Below are 22,944 nucleotides of genomic sequence, written 5' to 3'. Positions count from 1 at the left end.
GGTTCTCCATTCAGAATGCCTAAGTGTCACATCAATTTAATCAAATATTTGAAAACCAAAGACCTTGAAATCATTCAACTAAAGCTCAGAATTAAATTTTTAAATTTGGCCATTTCATAAGTAGATTTAGCAACTAGCTAACTTCTATCCCGGGAGGGGGGAGAAAGCATAAGCTTGAAGCTTAATGAATTTGGTCAGACATACCATGTAACAGATGTCCAATGTGCTGCCATGAGCTTAAATCATCAATACGATGCCTTTGCTTGGCATGGCAAAATATATTAGAAGTGTTTTATCGGTCACTGGACAACTTGCTAGATGAGGGGAGAACAATCCTGAAAAATGCAAGAGCTGTGTCTAGTGGCATCTCAAAAGGAGCCCTGGAGAAACACAGATAATCTGCTTGCAATGATTCATCAAGTTGGCTCTTTGTTTCATTAATTTGAGTGTCAAGTGCAACCATACAATAAAGAATTGCCAGGACCAGATAAGATTCTCCTCTGGCTGCTGCTCTGCCTGCCCTAACAAGGGGTACTATTCATGCCTAAAGCACAAATTGAATAAATAGCTTCAAGACTGGCAATGTTGGACAGTGTTTTGAATTTTTCGTTTTTCCCTGAAAGGCCGAATACTGGGTATTTCTTGCCCTTTCCCAAAATATGTTGCCTAGATATTCATTATCGCACCATTCATTTTAACTTTCTTAATACTAAGTATGGATAAATGCCTCAAAGCTTAAAAATAGTTACTGTTGTATCATCAGTCTAGCAGTAGATTAGTGAAGATTAAAAAAGGATTGTAATGCCTTTTTTGGCCTTGAGAACGCTCTTATTGTGCCCATGGTTCAGTTGGCCTGTTGATTATTTTCATCTTAATGTAATCTTTAACATTACATTGCTACAGGTGAAGTGTTAAGTAATATATTAAGACAACTGTTTTTACTGGGCAATGTCACAAGAAATATGGTTTTAGCTAAATTAGACATTCAACAAATGCCATTTGTAATTCAATGCAGGGAAGAAAGTATCTTTAAAACAGGCTATTGATGTGAATTGCCCAACATAAAACAAGTTACATCTTTTATTTTAATTGAAGTTCTAAATGTGAAATCATGTACCATCAATGCAGTGAATCAACATAAAGCCAGCACCAAAGGCCTTAGGATTCTTATGAAATAAACCAAAGGCAGCTTTATCTCCAGTATCCAGAAAGTCCTCATTGAAATTAGGAAGAATCGATAGGTCCAGTTTTTCATGTAGATATGATATGTTGAAGGTTTTTAAAACTTTAAAATCCTTGGGATGAACACTGCTAGAAACCTTGAAGTTTGAGTAAAAATATAAAGTACAATATTTGAAGCAAATAATACATGAAATAATTTAGATGAAAATGGTGCTCTAACAATTGCATAAGAATAACTGGCTTTAAGAAAATAAAATTAAGGGAAAAGAGAAAATTATAATGCTTACATAGGAAAACTGAGCTAATCAATAATTTTTTAGAAGAAATGATTTCGTGATAGATTTCTCCAAGCTATGAACATAAATGCAAAAAAACAAAAAAACATAAATAGAGCTTTTGGCATTTGGGAGGTTGACTTGTTTTTATGCAAACCACGAAACAGGAAATTTAGTTTGAAAATTTTCAAATGGCTATCATGTTCAGAATGCAGCCAGGTCCTCCGTCCTTTTTTCACTTGATGACTTCATAAAAGATAAATAAGCCCTCGGACCAAGAAGTGGCTACACTGGCACAGTTAACTCTCTCGCCCCAGAAATTCAGTCTGCTGAACGGATTATTATTTGGGGGGCAGGGAGGGGGGATGCAGAGGTCTTTAGGACCCAGCAGGCGGCGTCAGGCGGCAGTTGTGTAGATCACGGAGAGACTACGAGGGTCCGGTTCAGTTTTAATTCTGTCTCTAATCTCTGCAACAGCGGCGCTTCCCGGGTCCCGCCGCTCCCGCGCCCGCTCAGCAGCGGCCGGCCGCGGGCGAGAATCGGAGCCACCTCCGCCCCATCACCCACCATGGAAACCCTCCAAGAAAAAGTGGCCCCGGACGCGCGTGCCTGAGGATTCCGCACAAAATAGGTGCCCAAAATGAAGACCCTGATGGTGAGTCAGTTGTGGCAACTCCACTGACCAGAGGCGGGGATCCACGGGCTCAACGTCCCTGGGAAGCTCCGGGGAGCCTTGGGGGAGCCCAACCCTGCGCCGCCAGGTCGACCGGTACAAAGGGACAACTTTCCACCTGCTCCGCGTCGCCTCCCGATCCGCGGCCGCGCCTGGCTGGGAATCCCAGAGCCGGGATGGGAACTCGGGTTGCCTGGGCTCCTGGCTCTCCCGCGAGAGGTCCGAAGGGCGGCCTCAAAGCAGCAGGAGTGGTGGAGGAGCTGCAGGACGCCGCGGGTACGAGAGATGCCCCAAAGCAACAGCCTGGCAAAAACTAAGAGGGGAGGGTAAGGGGTACCTTTGCAGACTTTCTTGGTTTCCTTGCCAGGTGGAAAACTTGAAAAGGCTCGCCGTGGTAGAGCTATTGGGGGTCCAGCAAAGAGGGGATGCCAAGGCTAAAGATGCCAGCAGCTAGGCTGGGGTACAGGGCCTCCTTTCCCAAAGTGCGAGCCCACCCCTGCCCTGGCCTCCGGCGCGCCCTCCCTCCCGCAGCCCGGCGCCGCGCACCACCTGCCCTCTACCGAGAGATCTGGGCGCGGCGGCGGCCAGGAGCAGAGACGCGCCGGGAGCATCCCGTTCCGAGCGCGGGGACAGCACCTCCTCTGCCCCGCGGCTGAGCGCGGAAGAGGGGGCCCCGGGCACCCAGGACCCGGACCTCCGGGTAGTCTGAGCGGCGCGCCGGGGTCCCCCCGGCGGGCGCTCTCCTCCGGGCGAACGCTCAGCAGCTCTCTTCTGCTCTCTCCCGCCCGCCCGCAGCGCCATGGTCTGGCAGTGTGTTTAGCGCTCACCACCATGTGCACCAGCTTGTTGCTCGTGTACAGCAGCCTTGGCGGCCTGAAGGAGCGGCCCCCGCAGCAGCAGCAGCAGCAGCCGCCTGAGACCGGCAGCGCGCAACCGGCGGCCGAGAGCAGCCCCCAGCCGGGCGCCGGGGCCCCCGCGGGACCGCGAACACTGGATGGATACCTCGGCGTGGCGGACCACAAGGTGACGGCTCGCCCACCAGCCCGCGCGCCACTCAGCCTGGGGATCCCGCGCGCCTGAGCCTCTACCCTTTCCCGGGGCTGGGAGGCGCAGTGAGTAGGTGCCCCGCGGAGGCTGGAGTGGGAGTGGACCCTCGGGGTGGGTGGGCTAGTTCCGACCTGCTTTGGATTCCTATTTGGAGAAAGGTGTAAAGTTTTCCAAGGAATAGGCGTGAGATGCGCGCATCCCAAACCCAATTCCTCTAAGGGAACCAACCCTGAATCTAGAACCCCTTGATCCTCAGCATTGCAGCTGCCAGAGTATGTCCGGTTGCGAAAGCTCCGGGTCTGGCAACCAAGTCATGCCCTGGTCTGAGGAAGCCGGGATGGCAGGGGCTCCACCCCGAGCGGGACTCCCACCGCGAGAGGCGCCGGCGGCCGGCCGCCGCTGAGGACCGCAGGTGCTCCTCTGATCTCGCCTTCTCAGGCCCAGGGAGCGGTGCCCAGGCGGCCGCAGAAGGCTTGAGGCACAAACACAGCTTGCACTGGCTTGAAAGCCTGTTTTCCTCTGCCTTTCGGGAAGCGGCTTCATGGCTTGGCTAATAATTAATAAGATGAATTTTTTAAAATTGAGCCTTCTTTCGCTGGAATAATAAATCTCTGGTTTCAGTGTGTGAAACCTCTGGGAGAATCCTAATCAAGTTTTCTGATCCTGAAGATATTTTAATTCAGTTTAAATGTATTCCTCATTATCTGAAGCTGCTAATATGTTTTTATTAAAACACCATTCCACTCTGTATCTGCTCTACAGCTAGAGGATGTCCTGGAATCCCCCAGTTATTCCACTTGCTATTTTACTAAATTCTATCACTGTGAACCAAAGTAATATTTAGCAGCTGCTTCCTTTGTGCATAAAGATCACTGTTAGTGGGCATCAAAAAAAAGCAAACTTTTTTTAAAGTGACAATCAAACGTTGTCACTCACTGGAGCAATGCATAATGCTAAGGATTTGGAGGGTACAAAAGAATTAAGGCAGGAGCTAGCCTTTAGGGACCTTTCAATGCCTGAGAAACAAGCAACTAACGTGGGATGTACATGGATGGGTACACTGATATATAAATGCATAGTAAATGCTGGGTATACGCTTTTAGTACTATAGGGGTGCAGCGATAAGAAAGATTAGTCTTCTGGAAGGAGCAAGGAAAGTTTCTTGGAAAAGGTGGAACTTGTTCTGAAAGAACACAGGGGAGCAGATGAGAGGGAGTAAGTTCATTAGGAAGGAATTGGGATGGGGGGGTGGAAATGGGAGGGGGTGATAGACTGCTGTAACCCCAAAGCAGAGGACCAGCTGTTTCACAATGCCAGTTTCAGTTTTCTGTCCTAGTTGTTGACTGACTGTGTACTTTGTGTCTGCCTGCGCAAGCAACCCATAAGGGCTGAAGTTCTAGGAAAGTGTAGACATCAGCTTCGGGACATGGATGGATGTGCTGTTTATGTGTAACTAATGTATGATGAAGATGTTGAACTTGGGAGCTCTCCATGGCTATTGTGGAAATGACTAACTTAAGAAGCCATTTTACTTGTAAAACTTTGCTTAATAAGCGGGCACCGCGGCTCACTATGCTAATCCTCCGCCTTGTGGCGCTGGCACACCGGGTTCTAGTCCCGAACAGGGCGCCAGATTCTGTCCCGGTTGCCCCTCTTCCAGGCCAGCTCTCTGCTGTGGCCTGGGAAGGCAGTGGAGGATGGCCCAAGTACTTGGGCCCTGCACCCCATGGGAGACCAGGAGAAGCACCTGGCTGCTGCCTTCGGATCAGCGCGGTGTGCCGGCTGCAGCGCGCCAGCCGCGGCGGCCATTGGAGGGTGAACCAATGGCAAAAGGAAGACCTTTCTCTCTGTCTCTCTCTCTCACTGTCCACTCTGCCTGTCAAAAAATTAAAAAAAAAAAAACTTTGCTTAATAGGGGTATCAACATGTACACTTGCTGAGCTGCTTGGGGGAAGAGATTCATAATACTTTTAATGTGAAATTATACATGAAATTCAAAACAATCTAGTAAAAGGGCTTTATAGACTGAAACGCTATGTGAGTGACAAATATTGCGTGAAAGCCCTTGGAATTCTTGGCAGAAGGGTCCTTCTGGACCATTATCAATCCCAATGAAATTCTTCATAGAAAGCCAGTATCTCAAAATTCTACACCCAAAGGAGTCAACAAAACTACTCTACCACTGTAAGCAAAGGAACAAAAGCAAATATTAAACCATGGCTTCTCCATAGCGATTATCACAAATGTCCCACTGAACTGTATGTAAACTTCTGTGCTCAGAGTACATTCACTCAACCCCTTTCCTACTACGATTTAGCTGCTTGGACCTGGGGAAGAGTTCCACTTCCGAAGGTACATCTGTAAAATGTTGTTTGGGTCCTCTCTGAAAGTTGCTGTCCATTAGGTTTTGTTTGAGATTTTCTTATAGTCTTCTTAAGCAGAGGTTGAAATCATTTGTTATGCTGCTGGAGACATTTTCCTCCTGTTGATGCCAGGCATGGTAAGACATGAAAGCTTTTCTATTCTCATTCTAGTGCCAATGATACTCAGATTGCATATTTTTTCACTTTCACATGAGGTCTCAGAAAAATTATAGGATATGTTGAATGTGATGTCCACCAAGCCATATGCTGCTGCATATTGAATCAGAATTCCAGCAGACTTTTTATTTGTTGTTGATTTACTGAGCCTGGAGAGAGTTATAGATACTATTTTGGAAAATGTTCACATCACCATAGCTGGAGGTCCCAAAGACTGATAAATATGTAGTGTTTATGTTCAGCTACATGATGGTATTAACATTATAACTCCAAGATTAAATTCAACAGGTGGTCCTAATCCCCAGCACCTGAATTTCACAAATTACAGCCTGTCTGCAATGATAGTCTTGTCTCATATGGCTGCTGCCTGAATTATTGTTGAGATTAAATCACTGTGCGCTTTTGTTGAAAGATATGCTGCAAGTCAAGTCAGTGATGAGCGGTATGTGTTAAAGCTTAAAATATCACTTTCCCCGGTCAGATTCCCTACTTCCTCTTTCACAATGTGAGCTGCAATTGTAATTCCAGTGTGCCTAAATGAAGGTTACTCAGAGTTGCTTGAGATATGAAAACATTTCATTTTCTGTTTAATAGTCTTTTCCCTTATTTCCCAATCTCTTACCCTAGACATTTTCTCACAAATGTCCCACCAACTCATTGACATCTTGGGTATTTGTCACTGCAGCTAGTGTGCCTGGATTCTGCCATTACTCCCCTGGTCTCCTTTTCCGGAAGCCATTGATTTTTGACCAGGTTAGCCAGATACAAGTGAAGTAGCCAATTTTCGTGGTGTGGAAAACTTCTGCATTCAGAACTACAGCATAGCGTCTAACCAAGCTAACACATGTACATACTCACACACATTAAATCATGTAACTATCAGAGGAACGCTCCATGTCTTGCAGCAGAATGGAAGGGGACATGGAATCAGATTTAGTTCCTAGTCCAGATTTGCCTGTGTAGGTAAAATCATTGGCCATCTGGTAGACCCTATGACTGGGCGCTGATTCCCACTTCCAGTGGACAGGCCCTTATTGCAGAGGGCCTACTGTCAACCTGCACTGGTCTTTTCTGAATTAGTTTCTGGAAGGGCAGTGTCAGTGGGGTCTGTAGCTGAGCAGGTATCTCTTCACTTTAGAAGTGGTCCCCAGGGATGGATTTAACCACATACCAATAATATGTTTGTCCTTGAGCCTTTCTTTCCTTAGGTACTCAGCTATTCAGACAGATCAGAACCACTTATGGTAGCAGTATTAGTGTTAATCTTTGGTAGATGTCAAGCGATGATGCCAGAATTAAATAATCATCTCAAACCAGAAAAAGACATATACCATAGAACTTATTTTAAAAGTAGTCATATTTTTTCTTTAGAAAAGTATATGAATTCTCAAATACACATTTACACCATTTAGTAGACCCTATTTATGGTATTTGAGTCAGCCAATAAATGAGAAATCATTTGGATCTCAAAGAAATTCAAGTGATCTATTTTTCAGTACTTGGGTAGCACAAGATATAATTTGCTAATGATGATGAATCCTACTACTACTAAATATCAACCAAAAGGAATCATGAAATGAACTATTTCCCCCAAGGAGAGGAGTTGCTGTAATATATTTGCTTCTAATAGAAGAGTTCATATTTCTATGACATCCAGGAACATTGCTGTGGATTCCCACAAGGGTAATCCCAAGATACCTCCATCTTCCTGTACCTAATAGAAGAGTTTAAATTGGCTCACTCTGAATTCCAAGCTTGCTGACTTTTTCTCATCCTCATTCTGCCTCAGGACCTTTGCACTTGCTCTTCCCTTTTCCTCGAAAGCTGTTCCCCAAGGTCTTTTGTTCTGTTGGTGTCTTCTGGTCATTTGGTTCTCAGGTCACATGTCATCCCCTTCTGGACCACACTTTTGAAACAGTTCCCTCCTCTACAGTCACTCTTCATCACACTAGTCTGCTTTATTTTCCTTAGAATACTTAACAGTATCAGAAATCATCTCAAAGTTTACTTCTCCATTGAGTATCCTCCCCACAATGAGAATATAAGCCTTGTGACAGCAAAATGTTTGTACATCACCATTGGAACTCCAGGATCTGGAAAACTGTCTGTCACCTGGTAGATGCACCATAAATATTTACTGAAACAAATAAGAAATTGGGAATGGAGCAGGGAAGAACAGAGCTGCTTCCCTTTGTGTTCTTTCTCTATAAGTAACATCATTGCAGTGCCAAGTCCCTAGTATGTCTCATTTTTCCTAAAATTATTTTGCAAAAAAGGTAGTAGTATTGGGGATGAAGAAGAGGAAATGATATAAAATATAAGAATCTTTGAGAATGAGATTTAAGAATCTAGCTTTCAGCAGCTTCTCAAAATTCTTATATGCACTGAAGTTTAAGAATCAACATTTGAGGCCGGCACCACGGCTCACTAGGCTAATCCTCCGCCTTGCGGCGCCGGCACACTGGGTTCTAGTCCCAGTCAGGGCGCCAGATTCTGTCCCGGTTGCCCCTCTTCCAGGCCAGCTCTCTGCTGTGGCTAGGGAGTGCAGTGGAGGATGGCCCAAGTACTTGGGCCCTGCACCCCATGGGAGACCAGGATAAGTACCTGGCTCCTGCCATCAGATCAGCGCGGTACGCAGGCCACAGCGCCAGCCGCTGCGGCCATTGGAGGGTGAACCAATGGCAAAGGAAGACCTTTCTCTCTGTATCTCTTTCTCTCGCTATCCACTCTGCCTGTCAAAAAAAAAAAAAAAAAAATCAACATTTGAAATTTTTTAGTTATCACTTTATATAATTATGTAGTTAATTTATGTCTACATTTTGAAACTAATTGTAACCCTTAGTAAAAGCTCACTGGAGGCCTAGTAGTTTGAAAATGGGGCATTCTGGAGGAATAATGCAGTCCTTACCATCAAAGAACCTTTGATCTAACTGGAGAGAAAAGACAAAGGAGCAAGGAAAGTTAATTAATAAAGCAACTAATGAATAATAATATGAAACCAGGAAGCAATAAATGAAGGTACTAACACTAAAAGGAGGTAATATCTCTGATCTTTCTCCATCTATAAAGTAAGTTAGATACTATCAATACCTTATACATTTGTGAAACTTTCAAATCAACATTCCCTTATTTATTAACTTCATGTAGGTGTTTATGTGTGTGTGGCATCCAAAGAATAATGAGTAAAAAGTTTGAATATCTAAGCAACTTCAAAGTGATTGATTTTAAATTAAAAATATTAAGCCTCTTTGTAATTTTCCTTTGGCATGACATACACTCTTCTGGATTCTTGAAGGGGGCTGACCTGGTTCCACTGTCACTATAACATATGGTGATCACTTTATCCAACCTAAATCTCATAGCTCAGGCTAAGATGAATGCAAATATAATTGTGCTGGCCACAAAACAGAATATCTGCAATCGGCTCTGTCCTGGAAACATGACATCTGTTATAGAGATGAATTTCTATAACCTCTAGGATAAGGTGGCAGTGCATAATTCCTGTTCTGCAAATACTGGGATAAAGTGAGATTCAAAGCAAGAAAGACTTCAAAAAGTTAAAATGTATCATTAATCATCAAATCATTGCTCAAAACCTCCTGCTCACATATTATATTGTTTAAGCAGCTATGTAAGATTTTAAATATGGAAAGACATGAATGATCATTTTGTAAATAGTATTGATCCAATAGAAGAATTCACTGTGACCAGTGAATTTATGATCAAATGATTGATAAAAACTTGAGTAGGGACATTTATGAGATCTACTCAGAGTCTTCTTCACAGGCTCTTTTGCTCCTAATTATTTAGTCTGAACCTAGGACAAATAAATATTTTATTGTATGCTGTATTCAATATGATCTTCAAATACAGATCACAGGGATGTTTATTCTCAGCTTATCACATCAGGTAAATCTTCCCTGACTGGTAGGCCTGTTAGACCTGAACTTTATGTTTGGTCATCATAGCCAGGATCCCATGATAATACCTATTCTTGTTTATTGTTATTTCTTATCTAGCATTGGCCGATTTCTTCACTAAATGATCGCTTCTTGAAGGTCATGAATTTTTCCTCCCCTTTTTGCCTTCGTATTCCTAGCCTTTAACATACTCCTTGGCGTATAATGCATCTTCAATACATTTTGAATGAGTGAGTATATCTACATAAGAATTTTAAATTTCTTCTAAAATAAGCCTACCTCAAGAGTTTTTGACCATATGGAGTTACTGAAAAAAGCTTCACATCATAAATACCAATTTCTTCTGCTACAATTTGTAGTTCTGTAACTAATTCATTTCTACCTTCTTGTACTAATCAGATCTCTTCAAACATACTCAGAATTTTAGAGCTAGAAGGAAAACTTAAAAATCATCAAAAGGAATTCATGAGTAGTCATGTGATTTGCCCAAGGTCGCAGGTTAGCAGCAGAGCTGGGGATAAAATGTGGGTCTCTGACATGAACATCATTACCATAAAGGAAAGTCGGTGCCAATATCTTCTAAGCAGTGACTCAACATTATTTGGATAGAATTTATTAAAATGATGAGCCCAGGCCTACCCAGTTGTTGGGAAGAAATAAATATTTAAACATCTTATTATTCTGAAATGAATGTAAGAATATGCCTCTGGATAGTTAAAGACAGCCTTGCACCCACGACTGACTTGCAATGGGTACTGTGAATGCTGCATAAAATGCCTGGTACTAGTCTATTGGAGCAATCTGATTTTGCCTTTAAAAAGTAAACCAAGCCCAAAAAAGGGTCATGTTTAATTATTTGCAGGAAATGACACAAACAGACCACTCGTTTAGCTGAATTACCTTCTCCACAGTGGGGAAGAAATCATCATCAGGAGACGCAGTTAAGTAACTGCGTGGAGAACTGCCATCGTGCAGAGACCACTGACTCCCCCGACATTCTCAGAGGTAATGCTTGCTCTGGGGGAGAGTTACTTGAGACAAATAAGAAACCATTTCACCTGTGGTAGGGAAGTTAACCTGGATAGTTACGGTAGCTCAGTATGAAAAGGATACTTGTATTCTGTTCTCTCTTAATGGCTACGGAGGTGTCTGTGGAATTCCTGGGAACCTCACAGAATCTGAGTCAATGCTGCAAACTGAAATGCAGAGGTAAACAATTTTTTATAAGAAAGCATATTCTGGAAATTAATTGCACATGTGGGACATCACTACCTGCTGAACCACATGTATTGTTAAAATTTCTAACTTACAGATCTGCAAAGGTTCCTTGTATGTTTCCTTTGCCTAGAAGATCAAGCTCTGACTACTTGTAAAACTCACAATGTCATACAGGGTCATTGTGGCCTAAATCCCCAACCTTATCTCCCATAGCTCCCCTAAACCCAGGCTCCACACACCCTGAGAACACAGCTGATTGTCTACTTTTCTGTTTTTCTTTTGGCAAAGAGTATCCTTTCTCCCTTTCTCTGCCAGGTGGAGAACTAATTCATCAAGACCCAGCTCAAGCAGTTCCTCTCTAAAATTTTTCCAGAAGCAACAGCCATGCAGAGTAGACCAGACATTCTCTCATACCATTCATGCATCAGTTATCAATCACATATTGGCTGGAGACCTACTACGTGTTAGACAGAAGGGGAAAATGAGAATCAGTGTAGGAAATATTATATATATTTGGGAAGTGCTAAATTATTTTTTGTATCTTACATACCTCTGATAACATAATATTGCAACTATTCAACTTCATGCTCAATGTCTAAACTATCTTCTGGAGGCCAAGAACATAATTTGTCCATCTGGATATTTCCAGAACCTAAAATTGTTTCTCATACACATTGAAGCCCAGTAAATCTTTGATCAGGGTTAAACAAAATCCTGTTGTAATTACATATACTAGGAGGATATTTGAACACATCTGGCCAGTAGACTTATTAATTGTAACCAAGAAAAGCCCAGAAATGATAAATAGAGGAAAAAGGACTTCATGCATATGGCTGTCACACATGTTTACTTTCTGCTTCTCATTTAAATACAGAGCAACATGTGATGACCATTCCAAAATGGGAGACTAGATGTTAGTATATAATAGTGCCAGGGTCTATATTTGAAGAACATATAGCTTCATGGAAGGCAAGGGGACATACCCAAGCCTTTTACTTGATGTGAGTTCTTGAGCAAGTCACAAAACTTGTAGGCCTGAGTTAGTCTGTAGAAGAGGGAGTTACATGATATTCCATTCATTCCCTCAATGATCAGGTAGCAATTATGTGCTTTCCATATTCCTGACATTGTGTTCAGAACCCAAGAGACAATGAACAATGAATAAGGTGTGATCTCTGACTTCATAAAACCTACCTCTTTTAGGAGAGGCAGAAAAAAAAGAGTCATTAAAATTACAGTGCAGATTTGAATAAAAATATTTATATGCTGTCAACATTGGCTCTTATCCTGAGACCTCTGGAGGTGGCTTTAAGGATAAATTAGCAGAGTGACTCCATCAGCTGTGGGTTTCAGAGGGTAACCCTGGCTTTGGGATGCGGTCAGTTGTATTAGCCCTTGGTTATTGCGGAGGGACCAGTCAGCAGAACGTTGCTGTGGTCTCAGTGAATGACATGCTGTCCCAAAGATGAAGACACCTAAGGTTTCTGCCCACCCTAAGTTTCTGCCATTGCTCATCCCACTGTGTCTGCTAAATGGAAATTCTCCAACAGCAGAAGGTTTGAGGTTCAAGATTGCCTCTCCATCAGTGGTGGAGGGAGTCTGAGGAGGATCACAGATGGCGCTTCAAGTTTGTCTAATTTTGAACCTCGCTGTGCATCTTAATACCACATACTGACTTGAGCAAAACAAGAAATGGTGCCATTATGATTAGGGCTGAAGCAAGCTGTTGTGGGGACTCCATGATGTGTACTGGCAGAAACAGGAATTAAACCCTCCACCTGCAGCCGAGCCAGAGGGATGTGGAGTAAGTGTGTTGGCAGAGACTTTATCATGCAATGATTCTAGTAGGGGCGGGGTGGGGAGCAGATTTTATTCTTGAATAACCTTGTCAAGGGAGACTGTTGCATAATCCTTCTTACCAAGTAGAAGTATGGGATAGAGAGTAGCTTCCTCTCCTTTCACTTCCCATGTAACTATAGAGAGAGCAATTACCATTCTTTTAAATCACTGAACTTTGGTAACAACTTCTAAGGACAGTAAAGTTTCCATTTCACTTGCCTCAGAAGGAAATTGGCCATAAAGTAATGTAAAATTTGTCAAGAAGGAGTCTGGATCCTAATTTATTCAAAAGCTTTTGATTGGTAGCAAAAACGTATACTGTACATCTGAATGAACTCCAGCTTTATGGGGCCCATATTTGGAGTTGTTTGGCAATGTCACACCTGCCAGGCTGCTGTCAGGGATATATCCACGTTTCTCACATTAGCTGACATGGAATATGCTTCCACTGTGTGCTGAAAAATCGTAAAGCTGGTTCGTTTAATCTTTATTCCACATGTACAGGTTTGGAACAGTTAGAGCGCAGGAAGTGATAATGTGCTGCTTTTATTCTAGCACTTGGGAAAGGGATTGTGGGCACCTGTGTGTGTTTCCGATCAGCAATGCCCCTGCCACCATGAATGAAGCTCTACCTTGGTACTTGCCATCACTAATCCCTGCAAGAATTATGTCCATTATTACAACTGAGTGTGGTTTGGGACTCAATTGGTTTGGGACTCAATTTGAAATGTGATGAGTTTTTAACCCAAATGTTTAGAAATAAAAGTCAGAGAAAGATGTCATGGAGATCAAGGTGTGTAGCCTGAATGAGCCTGCAGGTAAAGGGTTGTCTTGGTCCATTTGGTGCTGCTATAACAAAATTCCACAGATTGAGTGTTTTACAAAGAACAGACATTTATTGCTCACAGTTCTGGAGGAAGTGCAAGATGGAGGCCATAGCATTTGGTGTCTGTTGAGAGCTGCCTCCTCCAGAGGGGATGTGTCCTCATGTGGCAGATGGTGGAATGGCAAGAACAAGTGCCCTCTCTCAAGCCCCTCTTTAAGGGTTTCTCATCCCACACACCAGCAAGGAGCCCTCCTGGGCTAATCATCTCTAGGAGGCTCCACCTCTTCATCCTATCATATTGGCATTCCCTGAATTTTGGAGGCAGTCAAACCATAACAGGTTAACATAGCATAATTAGACCTAAGACTAAGAGGAAGTACTGGAGTGAGAAACAAGGCAAAGTGCTTCTTCCCTGTTTCCAGAGAGACTCCTACTGGTAATTTACACATGAAGTGTTGATTGGGTTCTAGAAAGCCAGTTAAGAGTAGCTTGTCATGGGCTCTGAGGTGTTTAAAAAGGGTTCACTGTTATTTTGACATCAACATTTGATTATGATTTTATAAGCTGTTCAATAACAGAATCAGTGGACAAAGGAATCAATCAAAAGTAAGTTTTTCTGCCTAGGATGGCTGGGGAAGAATAGTAAGGGGGCTTCCTTTACTCTGGAATGAACACCATAGTGCCCTTCTGCGATCACTGACTAGGGTCCTCTAGGGAGTCATAAATCTTGGTATTGACTGATCTGCCAAGAAAAGGACTATTCTTAATGGGCTCACAGAGCATCCGAACCTTTGGAAGCTTGGAAAGATAGAATGGGATCAGACCTTACTTTGTGCATCTCCAAAGGTTTTGAACCAAACTGTGAACACCAAACCTCAGCAGAATCTCTTGCAAACTGTGCCTGTAGACCAGATATAAGAATATGGAACTCCTTCTATCTGGGAAATTTCTCCTCTGACTCATCCCATCCCCACTGTAGTATGTTGAATAAGGAAGGAGAGGGCCAGAATGCTAGTCTTGAGAAACAAGCACTACCCCCTTCAAAGCTGTAAATGTTTTAATACTCATTGTCTTCTCAAAATGACAAAAGGTAAAAATGGAGGCTGGCAGTCAGAAATCTTCCACCAAGACATCATTACTGTTGCTGATATGTTAATGAATTTTAACAGATATTTTCATACATGTCATGATGTGAATATATGATATTTTCATGGGCTTCTTTTCACTGTTTTATTCATATATGCTGGATTTGTGGGATCTGTGTGTACATTGATTTACCAATATGATCAGTGGTAAAAAGGAGGGTGCCATCTTGTCATTAGTCCCTAATTATAAAGACTTATCTTGTCTAATCACTTAAAACTAAAATACTTTCCAATTAGAGTGGGAATATTAAGAAATATGTCTTGACATTTATGCTAAATTCTCCACTTACTAATCCTGGAGGTACACACACCCCTCTACGAGCTTAAGAACTCCTTTCTTTCCCTGCTGTTTACAAGCTCCTAGACATTTATCTTGTGGCAATACATCCCCCTCTATCTTGACCTCTGACCCGTTTACTCAGCTACAAAATATGTTACAGCAATTTTTATTTTTTTGTTTATTTGAGAGAGACAGACAGAGACCTCTTATCTGCTGTTTCACTCCTCAAATGCCCACAGCAGCCACGAATGGCTCAGGCCAAATCCAGGCAGAAAGAACTGAATCTGGATCTCCCAAAAAGGTTGCAGGGCCCAAGTACTTGAGCCAGCAGATGCTGGCTCCCAGGGTGTGCAGTAACAGGCAGCTGGACTTGGGAGCAGAGCTAAGACGCAAACCCAGGCACTCGGATGCAGGATCCCAAGTGGTGTCTTAAACAGTGCAGCAATCTCCACTCCTGTTCAGCAATTTTTAAATTTTATAAATCATGCCCAGTAATCCTTTAATCCTTCCTGTCAACTTTCACTAAATTCTCTCCCCCTGATCAGTAGCTACTTGGGGCATGTCATGATAACTTCACACTGTTGAAAGTGACCTTCACCTTTATGGTCAGTAAAGTGGCCCTCATGTTTGTCTTTATTTCCTGGGCTCCTACTCTGTGACTTACTTCTCTGTTGACAAATAATGCAGATCTAATTACATGTCCCAAAAATAGCACAGGTCTATTTTCACATCATTGTTTGCTACAACACAAATAATTATAATCATCAATTTCTTATTAATTTGCAGACTTTTCTGTATTTCATTTTCCATGTTTATAAAACATTTTTTTAAATTTATCTATTTATTTGAAAGGCAGAGCGACAGATAGAAAGGAAGAGACAGAGAAAAGAAAGTGCTCGTCCATTTACTGGTTCAATCCCCAAAAAGGCTCTGGCTGGGCCAGGCCAAAGTCAGGAGTTAGGAACTTCATCCGGGCCTCCTGTGTGGGTGGCAAGGACCCAAGTGCTTTCACTATCCTCCCCTGCTTTCCTAGGTGCATGAGCAGGGAGCTGAATCAGAAGTGGAGTAGCTAAGAATGGAACTGGTACTCCAATATAGGATGCCAGTATTGTAAGTGGCAGCTTAACCCACTGTGCCACAACACGGTTGCTTTACAAAAATCTTTTAAATCCTTTATATTATTTATCCCAACTTATGATTTCTACTGCAGTTCCTCTTGATAGTGTATATATATATATATACACTATATATATATACACACACGAAACAAGGTCTTTGAGCTACTTTTTATTTCTTTCATTTTTCAAATATGTACTGTTATACAGTTATATCTTGATTTTGGCATGGCATCAAAACTCCTTGTTATTCTTCCAGTCCATGGATAGGATAAATCTGTCAGGAGTGATGCTGGGGCCTGCTTCTCCCATGACAGCCAACTGGCAGGGAGGATAGTTTTATGTGTCTTGGTTGGTGGCTTCCAAGGAGAGATGTGTTTGAGATCACCAGAGATCTTTGCCAACAAGCTCTTTATCAAATCAGTCCTTTGTTTTGCTGCCTGAGCTCTGCTTTGCACTCTAAATGGAGGAACCACTGAATCTTTCCCATTTATTTTGGAAATGTTTTTATAGTGGTAACATAAAATATATATATATAACATAAAATGTGCCATTTTAGTCATTGAGCGGGCAATTCAGTGGCATTAACTATGTTCATGGTTGTGCAGCCATCATCAGCATTTATTTCCAAAATTTTCATCACCCCCAGAGACTCTCTAATGATTAAACATTTACTCCCCATTCTTCTCTCCCCATAGTCCCCAGTGACTTCAGTTCTATTTTCTATCTCTTTGAATTTGCCTATTGCAGATATTTCATGAGTGAAATCATTCAGTATTTGTCATCTGTGTCTAATTTCAATTGGCATGATTATTTCAAGGTTAATTCATGTTGCAGCATGTATCAGAACTTCATGCCTTTCAAAGGATAAATGATATTCTATGGTGTGAATATGCCACTCTGTTTTTCCAGGCATCTGTTGATGGACACTTGGGTAATTTCTACCCTTTGGCTATTGAGAATAACGTGGTAATGAGCAATGGTACTTCCATTCCTATTTATAAGAACCTCCCTCCTTCCCAACCTCATGGCAGCATCTTACTCTCCAGCTCCCATACCTGTCGAGGCTGCCCAGCTTCCAGCTGCTCCCACCTAAATACACATGCATAAATAAATGTAGAAATTAAAAAATTAATTGCACTAATTGTATTCTTGTCAGAAATTTTGAAAAGCATGTAAAATAGGAAATTAAAAATGTTCCCATAATCCTCTTAATACTTTCATTTATGTAGTGATATAATTTTGATTTATTTCTGATACTTTTTGCATTACTGCATTCTATTTTTAAAAAGACATTTTAACTGCTTGTTTTAGAAACAGACATTGTTTTTAAGTGTTTGCTTTAGAGACAGACGGAGACAGATAGATCTCCAGTCCCCTGGTTTACTCCCTCAATGCCCACAACAGCCTGGACTGGGCCAGATCAAAGCCAGGAGCTAGGAACTCAATCCAGGTCTTCCTCATGGGTAGCAAAGACCCATCTACAGAAGCCATCACCTTCTGCCTCCCAGGGTAGATTAGCAAGAAGAAGTGGTGGCAGAGCCCTAGCACTCCAATATGAAATGTAGGTGTCCCAAACAAGTGTCTTACCAGCTGGACTGACTGGCTGCCCCTGCATTCTTTTTTAAATCCAAATGTGAGTTTTTTGCATGTTTTTAAAAGTGCATGAGATTTTGTCTGTTTGTGTCTGCTTTACTGATATTAAAATAGTGATTAAGGTTTCCTTTGGTTAGCATCCGCCTTTTATAACTTCCCATCCTATGATTTTCAGGCTTTCAGAGTACTTTGCATTTTCATATGTCCTGGCCTGGTCCCTAACAGTTGCAGGCTCTGAGGCAGCAGTACAGACGGATGTCCACATACATTCTAGTTGCTTTATTCACTGATTTTTTTCTTCATTTGGGGAAGATTTTAACATTTCAAATATTTCATTTGACCTATTCCAATTATGAATTTGATCAGAGAAATTCTCTTACTCATTTTTATTGTGATTATTAAGTAAGTAGATCTGTGTTAAATAAAAGATATGAAATATGCTGCTTGGGATGTTTTTTGTGAGTAATGCTTGACAAAAGTTTACCCACTTTAATTATTTCTAGTTTTTAAAAATGTAAGCAGACTGCCTATTTGTCTATTTATTTTTTCAGCTCCTTCCCAACCCCAGGATTCCTTCTCATTGGTTATATTTTATCACAATCTCAAATTCTGCTCATTCTATTCCCCTGCCCCTCATATACACCCTAAGGCAATGACTAGCTCCTCCTGAGAAGCCAGTACAACACACAAATCTTCATGGCATTTGAGCACAGTGGCCTTTTGTTTCAAGGCTATAGGAGAAGTAATATGGAGAAGCACTTTTTCTGGAGTGGCAGCAGCGATAGACACAACAGTGGTTGCTTAAGGTTATAGGTGGTGCTGTGACAGAATGACAGAGGTGCTCTGTGGTCTCTAATGTAATTTGTGTGCTTGTATGTGATAGACTATGCCATTTCAGTGCTTCTCAAACATTAATGCGTGTGTGAGTCACCTAGGATCGTATGAAATGCAGCCTCTGAATCTCTGGGTTTAGGCAGGGCCTCAAAGTCAGCATTTCTAATGCAACTGGTAATGCCACTGCTATTATTGGTCCAAGATCCGTATTTTGAGTAGCAAGATTCTGAAGCATACGATTCAGGAGAGGGCCCACTCTTGTATGATAGTAAAAGTTAATACTGTGTGTCTCCTATGTAAATAGTATATAGCTGGAATTTACTCTTAATTTATAATTACAATCATTGTCTTTTTAAGAGTTATATTTACTTCATATACATTTATTTTAATTTTTACTACTGATACGTTGGGAGTTTTCTATTATTTAAATATTGGTTTTGTATTTGACACTTTCTATGATATCCTTAAAATTTATTTATTTATTTATTTGAGAAGCAGAAAAAGAGAGAGGTCCCATCTGCTGGTTCACTCTCCAAATGTCAATACCAGGGATCCAAATCTCAAAACTTGGAACTCAATCCCTGGTCTCCCACATGGGTGGCAGGATCACAACTACTTGAGCCATTACCACTGCTTCCCAGGGTTTGCATTCGCGAGTAGCTGAAATCAAAATCCAAGGCTGGACATCAAACTCGGGTATTCTGATGTGGGGTGCAAGCATCTTGACCAGCACCTTAACCGCTAGACCAAACGCCTACACCATATGCTTTTGCTTATGTTTTCAGCCTGCTTTTCTCCTTTCTCTGAATTTTATTATTCTCTCTTATTTCATTTTTTAGAGTCATAAGGGCCTACAGATTAAACTCTTTGTTTCTACTCTTTTAACATCAATCTTGAGGCTTTTTTTTTTTAAAGATTTATTTATTCTGCTGAAAGTCAGAGTTACACAGAAAGAGGAGAAGCAGAGAGAGAGAGAAGTCTTCCCTCCGTTGGTTCACTCCCCAGATGGTCTCAACAGCTGGAGCTGTGCCGTCCGAAGCCAGGAGCCAGGAGCTTCTTCTGGGTCTCACACATGGGTGCAGGGGCCAAGGACCTGGGCCATCTTTCACTGCTTTCCCAGGCCACAGCAGAGAGCTGGATCAAAAGTAGAACAGCTGGGTCTCGAACTGGCACCCATATGGGATGCCGGAACTGCAGGCGGCAGCTTTACCCACTACACCACAGCGCCAGCCCCAATCTTGAGATTTTAACATGCATACTTTAAAAATCGTAAATTAATTGATATAGTTTTAAATTATTTGACAATGAAAACCTATTTGTTGTATACAACATGTTTTGATAAATGCATAACATTGTAGAATGTCTAAATCAAACTAACATATGAATAACTTACATACTTATTTTTTGTGATGAGAATACTCAAAAGCTACTGTGTTAGCCATTTCCAGGTATACAGTATGCTGTTATTAACTATAGTCACCATGCTGTGTGATAGGTCTCTTGAATTTATTCCTCCCAGTCTAACAAAAATTTTATATCCTATGACCAACATCTCACCTCTTCCGCAACACTTAGTCTTTGTAAATACCATTCTACTCTGATTCCTTGAGTTCAATTTTTTTATTCCACATATTAATTAATTAATTAATGTATTTAATCTTCTAGATAATTCAAGGACCTTAACACTTCCACTCCAGTCGACCTAAACACTAATATTATCTTCCATTGTATTGTGGTATGTTACTTTTATTAAGCTGAACAAAGTAGATATTAACATTATTACTGTTGTCATTTCAAATAGTCAGTATTTATATAGATTTACTTGCATGCTACCAATTTATTCATTCACAATTCTTTTTTGCAACTTAGATCTCTGTTATACTTCTTCCCAAAATATAATTCTATAAATTCCACTAATGTAGTTCTTTCGTTTTATCTGAAAATATATTTTCTCCACATCAATTATTTTCTTTGTCAATATTTTGAAATCTAATTCTTGTGTTTTCTCCATGTCGGTGTTCATATTGAGTTGTTTGTTGTCAGGCTAATTTTCACTAATTTTTAGATATTCTAAACTATGGACTCTTTAAGTACATCATCGCTCCCATAGCCTATTCACTTTACAATGTGTTGTTTATCTCACTATGCTGCATTCTGGGCAATTTCTTCTGTTTTTGTTGCTGTTGTTTCTTTTTTCCAGATGTATTTTTATTTTTTTATTAATTTTCTACTAGCCTGTGTCTAACCTGTCATTTAACTCATCTACTAAGTATTTTTCCAAGTATTTTATTTTAATAATTCAATTACCATTTCTAGAATTTTTTTGAAGTCATATGGTCTTTCTTTCTTGGTGTCCTATTCCATATATGCATTTTTCTTTCTGTACCTGATACCTCCATTATTTTAATTCTTTGCAAGGATGCTTTCTGTTTCTGTGCTGATTTCACTCAAAGGAATTTATTTCGTTATGTGTATTGTTTGTTTGGATTTGTATGTTAATCATGACTCCATGATCAACTGAACTGTGTCTTAGGGAATTCTCAGTTGCCCAAGTTGAAAATGTGTTTCTCCAAAGAAGGATTGTGTTTGCTTTTACCAAGCTCGTGGAGGCCCTACCAACTAAGAACTGCTATTCTAAAATAAGCCTGGACCTTCCGCTCACATGTCAGTAGTGTGATTGTAGAGCAATAATCTACATAAATTTTATAAAATCTCAAGTTTGATGAAGAGGGTTTTCACCTCTTCGCTCAGAGCCAAGGACAGAGTTAATGAATTTTCTTTGACTTTCCTGAGTAGGCTGGATTTTCTATTTCTAGTTTATTCTTTCTTCACAGATAAGACCTTTTATTTCTCCTCATTGCCTAGGTTCAAGCCTCTGCCTTCTTTCCTACCACGTCTGTTGGAATACAAGAATCTAGGCTACAAATCAGCCCATACCCTTAGAGCTGCAACTGTCTTCAGTGCCTGCTCCTTAGGTACATTTATACTCCAACTTCATCATTGGATCTCTGAATTTCTCTGACTTAATTGTTAATTCACTTAGTAACAAAAGATTTTAAAATATTTTATCTGGCTTTTTTTAGAAATTCTGTAATGTGAGTGCTTGTATCAATGGCAACTTTTAAAGTATTTTTAAATTAATAATTGGTTATTATGATTAATTTGGAATCATAGAAAAGGAGAAACATAAAATAAAAATCATCAAGAATTTTATAAAGTATACACAGCATAGTCCTTGTAAAAACTTTGATTTGCTCTATGTGCATTTTCTCATAGATGAGATCATATCAGTATATCAATTTAAGCATAATTGAAGATATTCACAAGTGGGAAGATGGAGCATTATATAGAGAGGATTGCAGCAAATCATATCAACTCTCCAAATGATTATCTAAATCCTCATATATCCAATTAAAATGTAAAAGTAGTAATAATTCATCATGTGTACTTTAAAGTCAGGATGCTGGAATTCTATCCCAGTCTACCACATGGGTGACAGGGGCCCAAACACTTGGGCCATATTCAGCTGTTTTCCTAGGCACATTAGCAGGGAGCTGGATTGGAAGGAGAGCAGCCATGACTTGAACCAGTGTCCAAATGGGATGAACAGCTGCTCCACAAAACCTGCCCCATCTTGGCACTCTTGTCAAATAGAGATTGGAAAATAAGACACACACACACACACACACACACACACACACTGCATTATCATCCCTGACCATGCCAGGTATCACATGTCTTTAAAAGCTTAAGACTGGCACAGATAATGATGATCACTGACCATGGAATAGAATAGTGATCTGTTAGCTCCAAAGATCCTATGAACCTGTGAAGCCGCCTGCTTAGCTGAGAGTTTGTTTGGTTTATACAGACTAAGAATAGGTCTACGTTGTACGCTACTGAATCAGTACTTAAAAGGTTGTAAAATTTCTCAACTCTCTCAGAGCTCACACTTGCAGAAAGCTTGATTTCACAACTCGTACATGACAGTCTCAAATAAAAGTATTCCTGTGAGAGTGTTACTATGGACAGAGAGAAAGACTTTACGTCTTTAGTGCTGCTATTGTCATTTAGGGCTTCTTTGTTGTCGCTCCCCCTCTTCGTGGAGGAGCAACACAGGACCCTGCGCTGTTCTTTTCGTCTGCTCGGCCCTCCCCGGGTTTGCTGCTGGTTCTTCCCGGGTTGGCTACTATCCCTTCCACCTCCGTGGAAGGGCAGTTCCCCCTGGCCGCATTCCCCACTTCCGCAGGGGAGCGGCACACCGCCGGCCGGTTCTCTCGGGGGCTGCACGGGTTCCCTTAGATGTTCCCCATAGATGTTCCTCATGCATGCCGTCTCTCTCCTCCTTTATAGTCCTCCTCCGCCAATCCCAACTCGGCTGCCCACACGCCGAGTACGCTGCTCTCCTCCAATCAGGAGCAAGTCCTACAGTTTATCAGTTGAACTGGAGGCAG

The 22,944-nt window shown here is 41.4% G+C and overlaps 1 protein-coding gene across 4 annotated transcripts in view; it reads left to right on the top strand.

Moving 5' to 3' along the window:
* The first annotated feature begins 1,965 nt into the window (after positions 1 to 1,965).
* Positions 1,966 to 22,944, top strand: part of ST6GALNAC5 (ST6 N-acetylgalactosaminide alpha-2,6-sialyltransferase 5) — a 205,187-nt gene continuing 184,208 nt past the window's right edge. For 3 of the 4 annotated variants that reach the window (XR_016210963.1, XM_002715552.6, XM_070078237.2), the window contains exons 1-2: positions 1,966 to 2,112; positions 2,926 to 3,153. Coding sequence is in view for 2 of the 4 variants with exons in the window: in XM_002715552.6 (XP_002715598.1) it covers positions 2,098 to 2,112; positions 2,926 to 3,153 (243 nt within the window). In the remaining 2 variants the exon portion in view is untranslated. Of the gene's footprint in view, positions 2,113 to 2,925; positions 3,247 to 22,944 lie in introns of those variants that run through there. The other variant, XM_089300481.1, reaches the window with a different exon arrangement.

Source organism: Oryctolagus cuniculus, chromosome 7 (genome assembly GCF_051225735.1).
Source record: "Oryctolagus cuniculus isolate XC-2025 breed Fujian yellow rabbit chromosome 7, ASM5122573v1, whole genome shotgun sequence".
Lineage (NCBI taxonomy): Eukaryota > Metazoa > Chordata > Mammalia > Lagomorpha > Leporidae > Oryctolagus > Oryctolagus cuniculus.
This window is presented reverse-complemented; position numbering and strand designations above follow the sequence as displayed.